Below are 20,514 nucleotides of genomic sequence, written 5' to 3'. Positions count from 1 at the left end.
AAGACGAGAAAAATTATCACATAAGAAGTCAAAGGCATCAAGTGGTCTTCAGACAACAGGTTCGGTCAACCACGCCCACTTTTTCTCTGCTCATTAGCCCCGGAAATAAATAGCTGTAGTAGTAGACTTTGAAATTCATTTACTTCTGTAGGTGCAGGTAACGCCTCATCTCTTCGCGCGCCGTCGGGGTATGTAACACATGCTGCGTTTTCAAAGTCCGTGTAATTCCTTGGCATTCACTGCTGTAGAAATGTCTCCCAGAGAGCCTGTTGGTTGCGTTTGTCTATGTCGAGGAAAGGTGTGCACACTTCCCTTTCTGTTAATTTAAGTGTGACATTGTACTATACTTTAATGTTATATAGAATATAGTCTTTAATAAAAATTAAAATATAACATTTTTTCACAACAAAGAAGGCTTCCACTGCTACTTCTCTTGGGTTCTAGTTACATTTTTATTTATAAGATTTTCGTTTTTTATCTAAACGATATAAATGTAAATGAGTGACAGCTTCCAGCAGTTTTTAGCTTTGGAAAGGAGACATTTGAAGATCAAATTCAAAAAGGTTGCTTTTGAGCTTTGTTTTTAAAAGCCCTGAGTGAATTCATCTGGGATATCTTTCACAATGTCACTATTTGAACTATTCTTAGTGGAGTTTGCTTTTGTGTGCACGGCCTTGTTAGGATTATCATGCAGTATTCCCTTTGGGAAAGAAACAGGCTAGAGATGAACATAAACTCTTTATTTCCAAGGTCAGTCACTGGGAACCATGCAGACTGATTTGAGGAATGTGACTCATCTTGCTGGCTGTTCTAACCATGCAAAGCATGAAAAAGTTCTCTTGAGCAGTAAAACAGGACATAGTGCAGTTGTGTTTCAATTATTTGAAACCTAAAGTAAGAAAAACTAATTCAAACAATGTCTAGACAGACTTGTATACAGAATTCTGTGAGATGCTTCTCTCAGCAAAACAAATGAAATTAAAGTAAAGCTTCTAACAACTTTGAGCCACTGCAGAAGAATGACAAACTGATGCTAAATGACCCAATTTTTTTTTTTTTACATTGTCAGCATTTTAGAGGTAATCGGGTGAAGAGTGTTTTCTTGCAGAAATTTTTTTGCACATATTTTATGAATTATGACATGATGCCCAAGTTGATTCAATCAGTTAATCAAAGTTTCTCCACGGCTGTCTGTTACCCACAGCAAGACTTCTCGTGTATTGTATATTGCTGAAACTCTAATAGAGTTTGAGACGCCACAAGAGGGAACGTGAGACTCATTTTAGTTCAGTGGATGAATTGTTGGCATTAAAGTTTTAATTCTAAAAAATTTAATTGTCCCATATTGCTTTAGATTCTTTCAGTGCCCCATTTTGCTTTTGCAGTCTTATCTGAAACTGAGGCCTTGCAACATTGCATTGTCTTCATATTTCGTATAATCAATGCCAACTAAAAAAAGACAGAAATAGCCACTGTGTTGTTGTGCATTTGATTTTGATCCAGAAGTAACTGTATTTGGACAAAATTGTGTACTAGATGCCTGCGAGCTTGGTTGGAAAAATTCACATATTTGCTCATTGGTGAAAGTAACCGACAAAAATAATTTATTTATTTATTTATTTATTTTTAGACCTTGCTAGATTTCTAGAGGAAACATTCCTAGAGTCGAACAGCCTTTATATCAGACCATAAACATGCTCCTGTTTATGGGCGGAGGGTGACTCTGTCAAAAGACTGCAGGATACCAGGAGTCTGTGGAAAACTGGCCCCGCGTTCCCTTGCTCTGACCTCTTTAAACATTCCCATTTGAGACTGGTTTCTACTTCCAGGCTGTTGAATAAAATGCAGTGCATTTACACATTTCTAGTCTTATAGTACAGAAGCATATGCAGGGTTTGTTCATTGGTCAGCCATTTGTTAGCAAGTGAGCATGCTCTTGTTTCTCGGTCAGATCAAACCTTCCATCACGCCTGGCTGCACAGTGCCAAGACTACAGCGAACACTGGCTCAAAGCTTAAAAATTGAACTTCACTAACAGGTGATGTCATGTAGCCGTGGTTTGGGGAGGAAACTACTGGAAAACGTTTACATATTGCAGGAAATGATTCACGGGCGCGTTAAATAAATGCTGAGTTTTAAATAATGAGGTGATAGGTGCTGGAAACGGGTTTTTTAGGTTTGGCACGTCTAATGGATACGCCTAAGCATAGGGTGGCGGTAAAGCGCGCATAAGCGGTTTAAACGCCTCCAATAAAGCCAAAAGAAGACAAAGCATTGACTTAGATGGCACTGAGTTAAATGTAATAAGCTGACAGTGGGATTAAGTACATGGTAACAGGCCTTGTTGAATCCTCCGCTTGCCCCCGCAGGTTAGTTTGCCGTCGTGTAACCGGACACATGCCTCTGCGTGCTGCTTTGCAAGTGGCTGCTGTTCGCCTCTTTAACACCATCTAATATTAACCGCGGCACTCTGGCCACTTTGCCTCTTCTCTCTCGGTTTCTGTCATCTCTTCTGCTCAAGACTTTATTCATTATGTGTCCTCTGCAGCTGAGGAAGTTGCTCTTTGTAGGGTGGGTCGTAGGTTACGTCGCCTTTCTGCTCTCAATCAAGAGGATGTGGACCGGGAAGTACATCCGAAATCCGGTTGTCCGCTCTCTCCTGGTGAACATGCTGAGCGACCTGGATACGATAGACGTTACAAAGGTAGGTTACCTGCGAATGGTCCTTGTCACGACTGCGGGGGTTCTGTAAAGGGTAAAACGAGGCTTTGTGAAATACTGAAAAGTTGGAATCAATTGTGCAGATGTTGGACTAAAAAGTGATCGTTTGCCAAAGTGATTTCCGGCATTAGCCCAAAGATTATTGCCTATATTTAAGCTGCTGATCTATAATATGTGAACAGGATGTCAAAGAAGTTTCTCGTGGGTATGACAGGGTAATTTTGAGCCACGAACTACATTCCTGTCACAATGTAGACATATGTGCGTTTTTGGCAAAGTGACTTTTATATATAGCAATTATGTATCAGCTCAAGTGTCACTGACATCAAAAATGTCTGTTTTTGTTTTGTAAAGGGAGATCTGGCTATTTCAACACATACAACAGTTTTATAAACATATGAACTGCATTGATTTAAAATGTAGGTGCACTAACACAGTCATAAATATACTTGCAAAACAGGTCATTTCTTCATTTTATATACAACTTCTTCATAAATCTTGTTATGCCCAGCATATTCACCAGTATAGGCAAATGTATAAAGTATACATTGAAAACATCAGAAATCACTTGGCACAACACCGGGGTTGTATCGGTGGATGACTTGTAAGTGTTGCGCAATTATAAACAGGGCGAATAATATGGTTGTGGTGCTTGAAAGGAAAAAAACTGACTGTTGATAATAATCTTACTGTAATGAACAATGTGTTCTGAAGCAGAACATGTTCCTTCATTTAACATGCACACACCCCCCACTTACTGCACATCTTGCAAATAAAATGTAGTGTAACACTACTGGAACAACAAGATCTCCAGCAAATCAGCCCAAAGCAAGGTTAGCATGTTCACTCAGCAGGGTTGGTGTTGAATGAGAACTCAGAATGTGTATGACTGTGACTTATCCTCAATGCTCACTTGATTGTATTCAGCAACTGTATGTTTTCTGTACTTTTCAGCTGTGCCTTATTATTTCATATTTTCTCTAAAACTTGTTTAGTGGTACAGGTGCAACCCTGACCAACTGGAAGAATCACTGCAGCCACTGTTTATCCAAAACCAGCTGGATGCGGACACCAGGGCTTTTGTGGAACAGAGTGAAGAGAAGTCTACGTATCTCTTCACCCAAATCTATTATTCTCTCGTCTCAACTGTCCTCAGCCCGCTGGTATCACGTACCTCCATTAATGGGTGAGTTCTTTACACACTAGTCTTCCTTTCACCTGTAGTCCATCTTTGCCTGACTTGCGCTCCCTCTTAGGTTTCTGGGTCGCGGCTCTATGTTCGTGTTTTCCAAGAACCAGTTCCAGCAGCTTATGCGGATTGAGCCAGACTGGGTGGCTGACAGACTATTGGACCTCGGCGCGGGGGATGGTGGTGTTACAAAGGTGATGGCACCACATTTCACGGAGGTCTATGTAACTGAAGTGTCATTGACCATGAAAAGGCGTCTCCGCAAGAAGAAATTCAAGTAAGTGTGGGATTTTTGTTTTGTTAAACTAAATGAAAGTTCTGGGTGATCTTGGATGGCGGATGTAGCAGGTGGTGGTGCAGACGTAGCTCCGACTTTCAAACGGTCACGATTAAAACCAGAGATATATAAAACAACTGATGGAAGGGTAATTGTAGAGGATGAACTACTTAATTTCCTTGCTGTAAAAATCAAAACTTTAAGTCAGGATGAAATTGTGTTGTTGGCCACGAACACATTTGAATCCGAGGGGATTGAAGCCTCCAAGAAAGTTTTGTTTGAGCTCTGCCCCACTACCTCACAGCGGTGCGTTGGATATAAAGGACAGCATAAAGACGCCAACAATATTAAACTCTGTCTTAAAGTGCTGAATGAGTGTGGGGAGAATATCCCAAGATTTGTATCTCATCACCTGGATGATTTGCCGCCTGTTACATACTCCAGCATGGATGTGTGTTGTCTACTACGGCGAATGGACCAGCTGTGTGCTGAGGTGGGTGCTTTAAAACATGTAGTTAAACTACAGGCGGATGTCTGCGAGCAAGTTATGACCAATGCTGTGGAGGTCGACCAACGTGTGACTGCTCTTGAGTGTCGGCCTGAGGTACCGGCTGAGCCTGTTACGCTGAATGCTCAGGGGTCGGGGACCGCTTCCCACTTTCCCCTGGGGAAACACGCAGAGGAGCGGTGGGGGAGTCGAAGTAAAGGCGGCCCGCGTGAAAGGCAGGAAGCCAGAGCTTTGGCTGCTTCAAGGACTGGGACAAGCACAGTGTCAGCATTTTGTCCGGAGATGTTGCTATGTGGTCAAGATCGGGCTCTGACGACAGCCTCAGGTCGTAATATGGAAACTACAGCAACAACGGAGGATCCCGTTGAGACAGTGCTTTCTACATGCTCCCCACAATGGAGTAAAGTTGTGAAAAATGGCAAGCCTCGTCTCAAGCTGGAGAAGGTTAATTCGGGTTCAGGAATGCATGCTGCTACCACTGGACACAATAAGAGGCCTGGACCTGTATCGATTATCGGCACTGGAGCTGTGAGTACAATCAGAACTGTGCAAACTAAATTGGTGAGCGTGTTTGCCACTAAATTTGCCCTGGATGTAGATGCAGAAACTCTTGCTCTGTATTTGAGAGAGAAACTCAAAAGAGATGTGACCTGTCAAAAAATTGCTACTAAACGTAGCAGGTTCGGCTCTTTCAAGGTTACTGCTGAACGTAATGATGTAGGTGAAATGTACAATCCTGAACTCTGGCCTGAAGGGGCTCTGGTCCGGCGTTTTTATGAACCTCGTAAGCCCGGTACGGTTGTGCCAAGCTCAGTGGATCCAGCAGGGGAGATAACTGCGATACCAACGTATTAACATGAAGATGTCTATTAGGATATTATCATACAACTGTCGTGGTCTACGTTTGGGACAGAGTGCAGGGGACAAAGCTCGACGGATTGTTGTGGACAGTCTGCTTGCAGAATGTGACATTTTATGCTTGCAGGAGACATGGTTGTCCAAACAGGACCTGGGAAAACTTAACTGTCTAAATGCAAGTTTTTTGGGAGTGGGGGAATCAACAACTGATCTCAGCACAGCCATAGTCAGAGGCAGAATATCTGGAGGGGTTGCTGTGCTTTGGGACAAAAAAAATAGACCCTGTGATAAAGCCCATTAGACTGGATGTAGACTGGTGTATTGGTATACAATAGTAGTTTTATCATTCTTAATATTTATACTCCCTATGAATCTTGTCAAAATGAGCAAGAATACCTCAGTAGGCTGGCTTTTATTAATGCATTTATTCAAGACAACGATACTTACAGCATATATGTTTTGGGTGATTTTAATGCTGATCTCACAGACAGCAGTTCTCAGTTTGCTAAACACTTAACTCACTTTTGTCAAGTTAATAATCTTATCTTGTCTACCAAAGTGTTACTGCCTGCAGATAGCTATACATAAGTGAAGCCTGGCATAGTACATCATGGCTGGACCACTGTATCTGTACAGCTGATGGACATGCAGCTTTAGCAAACATGACTATTAGGTATGAGGTAACTGTGTCAGATCATATACCTTTTGGTTTTACTGTGAATTTGGAACAAATGCCAGCAACTACTGGAAATAATATTGCTACCAGTGTAAAATTAGACTGGTCAGCATGTAGTGAAGATGATTTCTTAGCTTATCATAGTAATACCGATATACATCTGAACAACATTTCTTTGCCCAAAGAAGCTATTTTGTGCAAAGATGTCAACTGTAAGAAAGCTCTGCATAAACATTTACTCTGCTCCATGTATGATGATATAGTGACTGCTCTGTATAAAAGTGGTACACTGCTTGATAAACAATATAAGCATAAGAAACCTAACATCAGACCTGGCTGGAAAGAACATGTATCCATGTACCATGATGAAGCTCGCATAGCTTATAAATGTTGGGCCATGGCTGGAAGACCTAAACAAGGCCCAGAATTTGAACAGAAAAAATGTGCGAATGCCAGATATAAGTACGCTGTTCGCTTTATAACTAAAAATGAGCAAATGCTGAGAGCAGATTCTTTGGCCAGGAAAATGTTGTGTAATAATATGGCAGATTTTTGGAAAGAGGTGAAAGCTCTTAATAACTGTAAACCATCTCTACCATCAACTGTTGAAGGTGTTTCTGGGGCAGATAACATTGCAGCATTATGGAGACAGCATTACAGTGCATTGTTTAACTGTATAAAAAGTGATCCATATGAGGACAATTTTGACATGAGTAATGACACAATAAGTGTAAGGACACATGAAGTATATGAAGCCATTCATAGGTTGTCTGATGATAAATCCTCTGGTTTGGATCACATCACTGCAGAACATTTAAAACATGTAGCACTCTGTTTCACTGGGTTTATGATTCATGGCATATTACCAGACTCAATGCTGTGTATTTTACTGGTACCAGTTATGAAGGACAAAGCTGCAAAAGTGAGCTGTTTGGATAATTACAGGCCAATTGCACTAGCCAGTATTTTATCTAAGGTGTTAGAAAGAATCTTGTTTGACAGAGTTAGTGTGTTCATCTCTTCTCTGGATAATCAGTTTGGCTTCAAACCAAAGCACGGCACTGACATGTGCATATATGCACTCAAGGAAATGGTTAGTTTGTATAGGGCTAAAAATTCATCTGTCCTCATGTGTTTCATTGATGCCTCTAAGCCTTTTGATCGAGTGAACCACAGAAAACTTTTTGATAAAATGAAGAGACGGGGAGTTCCTCAGTATATCGTGAGGATTCTCTCCTACTGGTACGCTCATCAGAACATGCAGGTTAAATGGGGAAGCAGTATTTCTGCCCCCTTTGGTGTCAGCAATGGTGTTAGACAGGGTGGGATTTTGTTTCCAATTTTATTTAATTTGTATGTTGATGATTTGTCCATACAGCTGAGAGCCTGTAACACTGGGTGTATATTAGGTAAAACATTGATAAATTATCTTATGTATGCAGATGACCTGGTTGTTTTTAGTCCAAGCAGTGCTGGGTTACAGGATCTTCTTAATGTCTGTACTGAATATGGTGTGCAATATCACATTGAGTACAATGCTGCTAAAAGTGCTGTTTTGATATGTAGAACCAAGCAGGATAAACAGCTAAATTTCCCTTTGTTTAAACTGGCACAAAAAACTCTTGAAGTTCATAAAAAGGTGAAATACCTGCCAGCCAGATGTTTGTAGCTGTGGGTGTTTGGACTTTTAAAGCACTTTTAAGAAAGCTAATGTTCAATTTTAGAGAACGACTGGATTGTTCGAGTAACAGTATAATTTTAGCACTTACAGATCCAACAGTGAGTGGTTCCCGTTACTCATCCAGTCTGAGAAAGCACTGGTTAAAGTGTTTGTGTATTTATTGATTTATTTTAAGTAATTGTGTTTTATGTATATTATGGTTTTGTATTTTTACAAATGCGTATATACACACATATATATTAGGGCTGAACGATTATGGAAAATAATCTAATTGCGATTTTTTTTTTTTTTTTTTTTTTTTTTTTTTTTTGCCCCAATATTGCGATTGCGATGCGATATGCGATTATTTTTTAAGGTCTTTGTGTTCTGTATTATTAAACAAAGACAAGCAATACATCATATAGTATGGCCAATACTATATTACATTAATTTTAAACTGTTCTTTCCTGGAAGACAGACCTCTGTTATGATGACATGAGGTGATGCATGAATTGATGACTGACATTTTTATTTAACTTCTTCAATCACAACAGTATATTTGAACATACACAATAGTTTATTTTTAGCTTACAAACATCTGAGCATAAAGTGCTGACAAGGAACCCTGGTGTAAACATTAAAATGAAAGTCAGTACAATGTGCAGATTGCAGAAATATACATAAACAAAATCAGTGGCTTTACCACACTCAGTTTTTCGACATCTGTGAACTACTAGACTGTCATTCAATTAAAAAATAATATTAAATAAATAAAACTAATAAATAAAAAATACACACATCTTACTGATCTCTGCAGTCAGTAACATTACACATAAAGTGCAAACATAATAGCAATTGTATAAACACACACACAAACACGCCTTTAAAATTTAAAGGCGTGAAATTGGACGGTCTAGTTCTGATTAGCGTCACCGCTGTCTCGGTGGAGTTTATTAAACTCGGCCGTCTGCTTCTTGCTATCTAAAATATAACCAGACACTGGCGTAAATTCTCGACTGTCTCATACTTCTGTTTAATAAGTTTTCTGTTTGACGTTTAGTCAGCTGTGTGAAAACCAAGGAGGAACCCACCCGGGGGATTAATAAAGTTTTATTTTATCTAATCTAATAACTTTAATCTCAGCCAAACCGATTTACTCACGAACAAACAAAACACTGAAAAAAGCCCAACAATAACATTTTTAGGTTGTCTAAGTGACTTATATATTACGTTTAACCCGAGCAGCGAAACTCCGCGGTGATCTGAAAATGATGTGCCGGGAGTTGTGCCGTTCTCGGCCGCATCAGTAACCCTCGAGCTCCCGGCTAGCTGTCGAGCTGGTGGGTAGCAGACGCCTCTGAAAACGTCGAAGCACTTTTGCAAATATGGGATATCTTGATAAACCGAGCAGATATTTGATGTTTACACAGCTACTTTCTCGCCTGAAAATATTTTAAAAGTTTATTTTGTGACCCAGAAAGATTAGTATGAGTAATTTTAAAACTTAGTAGCGGCCGCCATTGTTGGAAACTGGAGTTTGGCTGGGCCGCGCTATGAATTCTGGGATATGGTAGTAATTTGGACAGCCTTCGGCGCGTCGCTGTGACGTAATCTGTCTACAAATGCGGCCTCAGGAGGATGCAGCCCATGAATTTGGACATGTCCAGAGTATAATCGCAGCCTTTGCGGTTAGAAAATTGCACTTGATCATGTCGCGATATTATCGCAAATGCGATATATCGTTCAGCCCATGTGTGTATGTGTGTATGTGTGTATGTATGTATATTATTATATATATATATATTTTTTAAATGGTTTATACCTTGTGTTTGCAGGGGGGGGGGGGGGGGGTGTTTTGTCTTGTTTTTATGGACATGAAGTCTGCCAATAAAGATTGAATTGAATTGGATGATCTCTTGTAACTGAATGCTTATTTCTCCTGCTAAATTCCTGTTGATATCAGACTGCTGGGTATAGATGCGTGGCAGGAGACAGGCTTTAAGTATGACGTGATCAGCTGTTTGAACCTTCTCGACCGCTGCGACGATCCCCTGCATCTCCTGAAGGACATCCGACAATCACTGGTTCCAGGGACGGGAAGACTCATCGTGGCTGCTGTGATTCCTTTCCAACCTTGGCTAGAAATCGGTCAGTTGAAAATAAATGCTGCTTGTATGTTATGCTCTGTAACCATTTTCTGTCCAGATAAAGCAGCCTCTTTTTGTCTCTCTTCCCCAGGAGGGAGATGGGAGCGTCCCAGGGAATACATAAAAATTCAAGGCAAGACTTGGGAGGAGCAAGTAAACAGTCTTACAAATGAGGTTTTCCGAAAGGTGGGGTTTGAGGTGGAGTCCTTCACCCGATTGCCATACCTCTGCGAAGGGGACATAGCAAGAGATTACTACCTTCTTGATGATGCAGTTTTTGTTCTAAAGTCCTCAGATGATCAAGTGGCTGCTCCATGAGTACTACAAGCACAGAGTATGTAGTTATATTTTCATGAGCATTCTTGAATCGCAGTGTTTGACTTTTTTAGAAGTGGCGAGTCGGGTGTGAAGCTCAGGTAACATAGTTTCAATGTTCACCAGCCATCTTGTTTAGTGAGACCTCTACCCAAAAATCTGGAAGGCATTTGGCCTATAAGAAAATGCCACTAATGGACTCTGATGTCATAACTCTTACACAACCAACAAAACATGAGATTTTTTTTTTTGTCGTTACCTGTGCTCACTGGAAGTATCATTCTGTATTGATGCAGAGGACCCTCTTGAGATGGTGTTTAACTGGACCCTTATTTTTCCCAACAAATTTTCTACCCAATATCAGACAGTGAAGATGGTGCAAGTGAAAGAAAGGCATTTAAACACCCATTTTGTAGCCAGTTCATTATAATTTTACAATAACTTGAAGCAGAACTTTTAAAGTGAGCCCATGGAATTCCAGCTTCAATGACCACAAAAAGAATATTGTAGACTGTTCAAAGCTAGTTCTTTTCTTTCTTTCTTTTTCTTTTTTTAATGAAAATAGATTAAAGCTTTATTCTTTGACAATAACATCTAAATCTTTAATTCTTGATATAAAATACCTGTTGGTGCTAGTAGATGTAACTATGATATAAATGGACAAGGCCTTAGTTACCGCATTGACTTGTAAACTACTGGTTTTACTATTCCAAGCAATGCTGTAGCAGCAAGCCCTGCATTTATGGCTGTTTATGAATTAAACTTTGTCTCTCAATGTTATGGCCTGAATCTATGCTGCTCAAATAATGGTGCAGAATGAATTTTTTTGGGGGGGGGGAAATGTGCCACACATAATGCAGTCTAAGTGTTTGTTCTAAATAAAATACACTTTTGAGCATTTCTTGGCTTAATTTTATTTTTGTCATGCTGCAGTGTGAAGTTCCTGTAAGATAATATTTGCCTCAAAGAAATTTGACAATCTGTACCTTCAACAAATTCAATACTAGTGTATCCCAAGCCTAGTCTTCTGTGAGAACTATAAATGTATGCACTGCTTCCAAACAGCAGATTCAAACTTAGTCCAGCTATCAGATTATCCCCTACTCTTAATAGATCTCTGTGGGTTTTTTTTTTTTTTTTTTTTTTTTTTTTAATTTATTTGCTCTTGTGGTCTCAAAGGTTTTATACATATTTCAAAGATTGGCAAGTAGGCATTACTTGAATATTTTAAGGATTATCTTTGATTTGTGTATATTTAAGAAATGCATTTCTGCTCTTGCTTGTTACCAGACTCCAACGTACTGCTTGCCATTAAGTCTCATGTTGTACCTGTTTGAAAGGTTGGTCAGGGTTTGCAAAATGGAGCAGCGAAAGCACAATGAGCATATGGGGTCATATAATGGGGTGTTTATGTTTCACTAACAAAAGTTTTGGGGGACTTGGCAAGGACTGCTTAAAGTTGGTACGTGAGTATGGGCAGATGGCTGATTACAGGAACCACCTGAGAGTCAACCTCTGCTGCAGACGAAACAGGATTGCCTCTAAAAATCTGCAAATAAGCTCTTCAGTTTCTGGAATTAATGTTTGGAGAGAACTTACTCCCAAATTGTGTAAATGTAGTTAAACATTCTTCTCAATATGTATAAAAATACTTATTCTGTGTCGTAGCAATATGTAGAGTTAAATTCTGTTTTATAAGGAGAATTTAACTACACATCAGAATCATCTTTATTTGGGCAAATTTGTGCAAACAAACAAGGAATTTGACTCCAGTAGGTATAGCCAATAAATATGAGAAGATTAAAAAGAAAAATACAAGTTACAGAAAATCTTAAACTATGCAAAATATAACGAATTACAACTAGGCTATAAATAGGATGAACATAGTACCACCTGAATGAAACTGGATATTAAAGTAAAATTTAACTCCACGTATTTACACGTGTCTTAGTAAAGGATAGACGCTGATTTCCTGGTTCGTTTCCTTGACCATTGCAACTGGGAAAAGGGAAACTTGTATTTACTTTCTTTTTTCGTAGAACTTCAAGGCAACGTTTCCTCCAGCATAGTTTATGCAAATTACCAATCGCTCTGTCCTGATTGGCTGGGACCAAGAGAGTTTCCCGTCTTGCATTGGATACTGCGGTCTTGGCCACGTCCCCAAGCCACGTCGCGCTTGACTCGCCATTTTCCCATCTTCTGGACCCAGAAACCGTTTATTCTAACATCACAGTGTCATTCAGCGCTGTCGGATAGGAAAAAAAAAACCGTTGCCGGAGACAGGCAGAGTTCTTCAGAGAATCTAGAATCGCCCTGCTACTTGCCGCGTTCCTGCAAACATGAATATTTTCAGGCTAACCGGCGACCTCTCCCACTTAGCAGCTATCATCATCCTGCTGCTAAAAATATGGAAAACCAGGTCTTGTGCCGGTGAGTAGCCAAAGTCTTTAACTTAAGAGTTTAAGCGAACCTTAGTAGGCACAGCATGTGTCCTCTCGTGTAATTAGCAGTTTGAGGAGAAGTGAAAGCTGTCCACCGTGGAACTTATCTGTAGTTAGTTGGAACTCATTAGCCAGCTTTTGGCTAATGTTAGCTAGCTGGCTAGTAGTCCTGTCCATTTCAAGCGGTATGTTTTGTCATTAAGTAATGACAACCACTCCCGCGGCTGTCACTGTGCCTTTTAAGAATAGGACCCTGAAACTTGTTATGTGGTTCTGTCATCAGTTGTGCTACTAGCTTGTCTTGACAGTCCATTTGGCCCCAAACTAGCGTTAGACGGGGGACCTGAGGGCCACAGTACTTGATAGTTTGGCTTCGTCATTTCACCTGATTGACACTAAGCTAGTTCCACGTTTCAGCCTTACTGTTCCTGTGACTTGCTTTACTACAGCCTGGTATGACCTCTCTGACGTGGCAGCATCGAGTGCTCCCAAGTCTGCACATGCAAAGTCGGTGACTGGGTGAATGTTTTTGCTTGCAAGTCCAGCAGGTCTTTGAGGGAAAAGTAAATTCCTGCATTCTGTGAAACTTTGTTTTTCCTGTTATTGCTGTGGCCAAAGGTTAGGTTGCTATCACTGCAAGGGAGCCATACCTAGATTAAACCACACAATGGTGTGTGAGAGTGTAAAGGGGAACAAAACGAATAATTGACTTTGAAGTGCTAACAAGGTTTGGATCACCTGGTGTCCTTAGAGGACTGTTGAATTCATTAATGGGTTACAAACAATGTAATTTGATTACAAGTTGAGCAAGCAAGTAAAGCAGTTGCATAATAGCCTGTGTTTTTTAATGTAGAGAAGTGCAAGTAAGCCATTGCATCTGTTAATTAATTGACATTTATTAACAGATCATGAACAGCAAGCAATGCATTTTTTAAAGTGCACACTCTAACATAAAGTCTTATTGCATGTGTCTTGATGCATGCTCAATCATCCAGGTAAAGAAATCCCAAAAAATCGATTATGTTCATGTGGTGCTAGTTTTGGTCAATATGCAAATGTAGTGTTTGTAAGGTTAGGGAAACCTGCAGTCAGCTGAGACTGAAGAAGTCACTTGGATGAATGACAAAACGTTTCTCCCACTGAAAACACTACGTTTAGATGAACAGAATCAACTTTTTGGTATTGCATGTTTTTCAATTCAAGTTGAATCTATAATTCACATGAGTTGTCTGTGTGTAGACCAGATTGGACATTTGGTGGACTAGTTCTGCCCCCCCAGACATCTCTGCCTTAGGCTTATTTGTTCCTGCAAATCAAAGTACTTCTGAGTGATTGCCTTTATCCCTTTACATCCTAATGGGAGTGGCTGCTTTAACAATACTTAAAGAAGCAGAAATAAATTGAAATGACTCACAAACAGTGGACCAGTAAAGGTGATAAAACTTTCAAATGAAACTTGATAAAGGAGCCATAATTGAATAAAACAATACATGAATATCAGGAAGTACAAAACCTCAGATAACTACACAAGTTTTTAGTTTAGTTTTAAACAATTATGTTGTTGGAGCACACTTAATGGGAGTAGCAGAACATACAACGTTAGATTGTTCCAAGCAGCTTCACAATTTGTGTTTCCATGGGGGAATACTCTGGTGGCTTTTTCCAGAGCTCTGATTATGTACAACTTCAAAAACAAGCATTTAACGTTTAAAATCAACTCACTGGAAGATTTCTGTTATTAGTGAGTAATAGTAGTGCAGCTATTTGAGCATGAATGAGGTGGAAAAACTCTTGGCCTTTATAGTATCAGATGATTTAAAAAAAAACAGGTTTTGTCACATGACAACATACCAGATACTTGTTCCAATTATATAATATCCTCTGCTCCTATACTAACCATATAATAGGGAGTAAAACATTATAATGTTAAGTTTAAAATACTTTGTGCTGTCTTTCACAGGTATTTCGGGAAAGAGTCAGATCTTGTTTGCCTTGGTGTTCACCACTCGATACCTTGACCTGCTCACATCGTTCATCTCTCTCTACAACACCACCATGAAGGTAAGATCCTGCCCCCTTCTCATCATCACATCCTGCAGCATTTTCCATCCAAGCAATGAACACAGTGTGGGCGTAACCAGTACACCAGGCCCAACATGTCAGTGTTTGCTAAACGATACAGCTGCCAAATAATTTGTGGTAGGCTTGTACGAGGTGTCCATGCTGCACAACTGCAAGTACCTCAGGCCATTAGGTCACGAGAGTCTTAATGCTTTCCCATTTATATTTCAGATCATCTACATCGGATGTTCATACGCCACTGTGTACCTGATCTACATGAAGTTCAAGGCAACTTATGATGGAAACCATGACACGTTCAGAGTGGAGTTCCTGGTCGTCCCTGTTGGTGGCCTGGCTTTCCTGGTTAACCATGACTTCTCTCCTCTGGAGGTCAGACATTCAAACACACAGCCAGGGCTGCTCTATGATAAAATAAAATTCATAACTATATTGTTAAATCTTGAAATGACTGTTATTAGACACAACTACTCAGACTCCAAAAAAGAATAGATAATGTAAAAAAAGAAGAAGCGAGGAGAAATTGGTATGCAAGTTATGGAAGACAAAAGAGGGCTGTCATCTAGATTGATTCCTACTATGACAGGCTCTCTGCAGCACCTATAAGCCAACTATCTAAGAGCAGTCGATCTTTCATGCTGCTTCTGTGTTGTCATAGTGCCATAGATGGTAGTGTCGAACTATTAACAGAGCAGCAGGTATGGGAATCCTCATGTGCTGAACAGCAACATGGTGCTTCAAGTAGAGCAGCAGGGTGATACGTCCAAAAATATTTATCACGATATACATTTGAAAATTTGCAATAACGATATAACTGACACTAGACAAAATACTTTACGACTCCACAACTTTATTAGTGCAAAAAAAAAACATCAATGTATTTTCACTTAAACAAGCAGCTGTTTAATGTGAATTAAAGTTATATAAAAAATTAACAGTGCAAATGCAAATTCCTCGCTGACAGTTTAACCAAAAGGCATTTCCAGTGGAAACTGGCCGACATATCCTCAGCATAACCATGTATAATATCCACAAAACTTAAAAAGAGGTCATACACACACGATACGGTAATATTATGTTGAAGCACAGTACGTATCACTCCGCCAGGCTCCTGACTACGTTAGCTGTAATGCTCCAACAATCCATCAAGCGGTGCGGGTTCGTAGCTCAGCAAAGTCGTACTAAAACATTTGACAGGTTTTGAAGCGCCGTTTACATAAAATCGTTTCGAGGTCAGTAAACACAACCAGAATTCATACATAAGGCCCATTGGATTATAAGGGGCTCTGTCGACTTTCAGAAAAATCAAAGGATTGATTTTAAGTGTGCCGTATTTTCCAAACAACACTTTAATAACGACGGCCCGCTAGCATGCGCTACCAAAAATAGTGCTTTGCTTTGTATCTGACGGACGAAAGCTAAACCAGTTCCACACCACTGAAGTTGCAGCATTTTTACAAACCAGTTCTGGTTCATCCGTTTCATTCAACGATTTGCTTTCGCCGCAATGCTTTTTCCGACGTGTGCGTATGAAAACAAAGGCACTGCGTATGCGCGTTTTACCCATATTCTATTGCGATATTTCATTTTTCTATCGTTGCCCAAAATTATACCAGTATTACCGTGAACGGTATGATATAACCCAGCTTCAAGTTTCCATCATTGTGGTGGAGCTCTGTTTAAAACTTCTCAAAGGCAGCCGTGTTGGGTGCTGTTTATGGCTTGGAAAGTTTCTTGGCTTTAATTCAGCGTTCAGAGTTAATGACATATTTCATAACTGGAAACAAATGTGCACTTTTCTACCTGATGTGGGTCGCTGTATGCTGCATTACCATCATTCACTAGGCTACGTTTTTTGCATCTTATACCACGGACATGGAGGAAACGGAGTATGCCTCCTTCAAAGCCTAGATCACGTGCGTTATCCGTGACTGACATGTAGCCCAACTTAGGTCCAAACAAAGTTGTTTTCAAAATCTTTGGGAGAGAAAATCATAACTGAAACCAAAGTCTGAGGAATCACCCAGCACTTCATTCTATAGAGGGAACAGGATGCACATACATGTTAAACTCAGTCACGTGAGACAGCTGCCATGCAGCATGCATGCACCAGTGCAGACTTACTATGAAAAAAGGGTTATGTTTCAGTTTGATTTCTTTTACCGTGCCTCTGGCTGGTTTGTTTACATGTGCATGCTTTCTTTTTTCATGTATTTGCAACACACTGACTTGCAGAGTGTGTTTGTGAGCTTGATTTTCAGTCCAGGAAAATCACTTTAACATTTGCCCAAGTACTCACAGTTATGCCCGCCATTCAACACTGGCAAACATGATAAAATCTCTGTATGTAAATTTAAAACACACATCACTGCTGACACTCTGCCATCCATTTCCTCCACCTCAGATCCTGTGGACATTTTCTATCTACTTGGAGTCAGTGGCCATCCTACCTCAGCTCTTCATGATCAGTAAGACGGGAGAAGCTGAGACCATCACCACCCACTACCTGTTCTTCCTGGGTCTGTACAGAGCTCTCTACCTCATCAACTGGATATGGAGGTTCTACTTTGAGGGGTTCTTTGATATGATTGCCATCGTTGCTGGAGTGGTGCAGACCATCCTCTACTGCGACTTCTTCTATTTGTATGTAACAAAAGGTGAGTGCTGCTGCATTTTTCATTTCATTTTTTTAATTAAATATATATTTGTTCAAACCAAAGTTGAAAATCTCTTTAATGGTAGCAGTGCAGATATGTTGTAACTTGTTTCAAGGACAAAGCAAACATGAGCACAAGATTAGATTCTCCAATCTGAACATTTTGTTTTTACTGTGTGTAGTGTTTTGTTTTTTTTCTTTGGGTTTTTTTTTTTCATCATTTGCAATCCTAAACTTTTAAGGTTTGTCCATAAATTGATGTCATTGAGTTCATAACTGTCTTGTTTACAAAAGAGTATCAGGAAGAGATGCATTGTCATATCAACTACTGCATCACTATAATGAAAAATTCAGAAACGCCCTCGATGCTTCATCATTTATTGAGTTTTTAATATGAGTTTAAGACGACTTCCTTTTTCTTTTCTCACTGGTGACATCACAAACAACACAACCAATGCAGTGGCCATAAACCAGGCTTTACACTCATGTTTCAGAGCACACTGGGCAGTAGTCACTCCACCATCTTGTGGTAGAAACTGGTGTTCATCAAAATCATAGGTCGACTTCAGCTGATGTCTCTTAAACACAGTGCGTAGACATTTGGATATAAATAGCAGTGGCTTCTTCACATCCCTTTGATTGCTTTAAATAATTCAGGTATAATAAGTTCCCTTTAACTACACTGATGTTAAAACAAATGTTGATGAAATAAAGTTTTCATATAAGTTTTGGTGTTCAAGTCTCAGGCAGCAAAAACACTAAACTGAAAAAAATCAATCCATCAGTGTGTCTTCTTGTGATGAATGCTCCCTGTCTAATATGTTTAACATAAATCTGTCCTGTCTGGTTTCAGTACTGAAAGGAAAGAAGCTGAGTCTGCCAGCCTAAGTGCCAAAGAAGAGTGTTTTGGCAGACTCAAATCGGGCAATTGGAGGGGAGGAGGAGGGGCAGCAGACACCTCTGACAGCCCCATTCCCCCAATATCAGCAGTCACTTCCTCCTCTTCCCCTCCCACCAGTGTAAGATGCCTGAGACAGAGAGCTAGCAGGAGCCACTGGCTGATCCAGAATCAGTGGAATTGGAACACCTTCAGCAGCTGCTCCTTGGCCTGCAGATTTCTGTTTGATGCATCTTGCCTTAACTTTTTTTATTACTCTGTATAACGGAAGGGGAAAAAAAGCGAGAAATGTTTTCTACATAAAATGTGTGATCTGGAGATTCGACACATCGATGGAGCTCGGGAGATAAAATTGCCTGTGATTTGGCACTGTATGATATAGAAGCAGACTTCTTGTGGTGGGATATTATTGAGCATTTTTAATAGTATTTGCAATCAAAATAAAATCTCTTTGTTCTTGTTTTTGTTTTTTTCTAAATCTGACTGAGGAGGCTTGTATTGAATCCCATAACTTTGATTCTGCCGTTCTGTTTTTGGCCAGTATGCATTCCCATTTGTAATGACTGCTGCTCATGCCTTTTGGTGGAAAAAAAAAAAACAGTAGTAGATGCCATAAATAGTTCTTTTTCAAAATCAAAGCAACTCTGAAGGTAACTTTAGAATATATTTTGGTTCAAATGCTGTCAGAAATGATGGGCATTAGATCCTCAGTGTATTCTCCGTCGCCATATGAAGCACTGTCCATATTAGGAGTAAACAAACGTGTGAAGAAAGTCAGTGAACTCACCGTTAATTGCTTTCGTTTAAAGTGACCGATGCCACCTGTAATTATACATCATTTCAGATGGTTCCTTTTATATGTTTGAGATGCATAAACTCACTGGTTATGTGCTGTGTGTGAAGTCCCACTGCAGAGGTCTTTTTTTTTCCTTTTAGCTGCAAATGTATTTATTTTTTAATCTTCCTGCTGGTTTCCAATAAACAGTCTGTAGAAAGTTCTACCTGTTGTGCATAATTTGACCCTAAGAAAGGAATCTCCCTATTGGATTTGGAAAGAGACTGCGGCAGTATCCTATGAAGTTATATTGGTTTCTGATAGAGTTTTCATGCTCATCATTCTCAAGTTCTCTTTTTCATTTCTCACCAGAGCTCTTGCATGATATTACCACCACTAATAAAAGCTTTGTGGGAAACATTTGTCTTAGTACTGTGATTCCACTCAAGTTTTGCTCCTATGACGTTACACATGACAGTCAGATTTATTACTTTTTTTTTATCCGCTGATGCAGAAAGTCTAATAAGCTCATCGCATTTTCATATATACTGGAATTTCCCTTTTTGGTGTCAGTATTCCACCCATGTTGGGGGGCACACACCAGTGTACTCCTAGTATCCCAAGCCCTGATGAATGGGGAACTTTGCCTCAGGAAGTGCATCTGATATAAATTAAGCATGCAAATAATACAGAATGAGATTTCCATTCATACCGGATTGGTTAAGGCCCAGTTTAACAACGAGTGCTTTCACTGCTGGTCAAAACTGTGCTGCTGTTGGCAGAAGACAAAAGATGGAAGGCATGCTAAGGGGCAGTGAGAGAGAAGGAAAGCAGTAGAGGTGAGAGGACGCATTTAAATGTAGAGACTATGACTGGTAAAGACAGAGTGCTGGCTAGTATCATAGAGTGAAGGAAGACTGGACACATATATCCTGGTATGCATTGTCTTGGTGAAAAATTCAAGAAACACCTGGATGAGAGCACAAGTTGCTCTAAAACCTGTATGTACTTATATTATAGGGTACATATGGAGACAACAGAGACAAGACATAAGTTTGCAGAGAAAACATATAAAGACAGACAACCATTCAAACCTACAGCCAATTTAGAATTACCAAACAACCTAACCCATGTGTTTGGACTGGAGAAGGAAGTTGCTAACCACTACACCACGGACTATTTGTTTTTAAAAAAATACTTAAATAAAATGCAGACAATAATGCATTCTTAAGCATGATACTATTCCAAACTGCAGATTTATAGACATATTTTCATTAAATGTGGTGCGTGAACAGACTGCTGATTCTACTGTTT

General features: G+C 39.8%; 3 protein-coding genes across 6 annotated transcripts in view; 2 read left to right on the top strand and 1 right to left on the bottom strand.

Moving 5' to 3' along the window:
- The window catches only part of LOC309713310 (CASK interacting protein 2), a 55,384-nt gene extending 55,187 nt beyond the window's left edge, over window positions 1–197 (bottom strand). The window contains exon 1 of the mRNA XM_082544840.1: window positions 144–197. The gene's annotated coding sequence lies outside the window, so the exon portion shown is untranslated. The remainder of the gene's footprint in view (window positions 1–143) is intronic.
- On the top strand, window positions 83–11,249 carry mettl9 (methyltransferase 9, His-X-His N1-histidine). 4 transcript variants are annotated; one of them, XM_082544869.1, is made up of 6 exons: window positions 83–188; window positions 2,549–2,704; window positions 3,717–3,907; window positions 3,978–4,187; window positions 9,853–10,037; window positions 10,128–11,249. In XM_082544869.1, exons 2-6 carry the CDS (start codon window positions 2,615–2,617, stop codon window positions 10,352–10,354), a joined length of 903 nt encoding a protein of 300 aa, XP_082400995.1. In that variant the 5' UTR covers window positions 83–188; window positions 2,549–2,614; the 3' UTR covers window positions 10,355–11,249. The 4 variants fall into 4 exon arrangements, with proteins under 4 accessions (XP_082400995.1, XP_082400993.1, XP_082400996.1 ...); XM_082544870.1 differs by lacking the exon at window positions 83–188 and adding an exon at window positions 1,755–2,369 and having other exon boundaries at window positions 2,571–2,704; XM_082544868.1 differs by lacking the exon at window positions 83–188 and adding an exon at window positions 1,758–2,369.
- Window positions 11,250–12,495: 1,246 nt separating this feature from the next.
- On the top strand, window positions 12,496–19,622 carry LOC309712580 (ER lumen protein-retaining receptor 2). The gene is made up of 5 exons (XM_082543475.1): window positions 12,496–12,781; window positions 14,753–14,853; window positions 15,085–15,243; window positions 17,276–17,528; window positions 18,381–19,622. The coding sequence occupies exons 1-5, from the start codon at window positions 12,691–12,693 to the stop codon at window positions 18,413–18,415; spliced, it is 639 nt and encodes a 212-aa protein (XP_082399601.1). The 5' UTR covers window positions 12,496–12,690; the 3' UTR covers window positions 18,416–19,622.
- Window positions 19,623–20,514: the final 892 nt, after the last annotated feature.

Source organism: Aulonocara stuartgranti (genome assembly GCF_965226115.1).
Source record: "Aulonocara stuartgranti genome assembly, chromosome: 8".
NCBI classification, from domain to species: Eukaryota; Metazoa; Chordata; class Actinopteri; order Cichliformes; family Cichlidae; genus Aulonocara; species Aulonocara stuartgranti.
The sequence above is the reverse complement of the archived record's forward strand: the minus strand, read 5'-3'. Positions and strand labels throughout refer to the sequence as shown.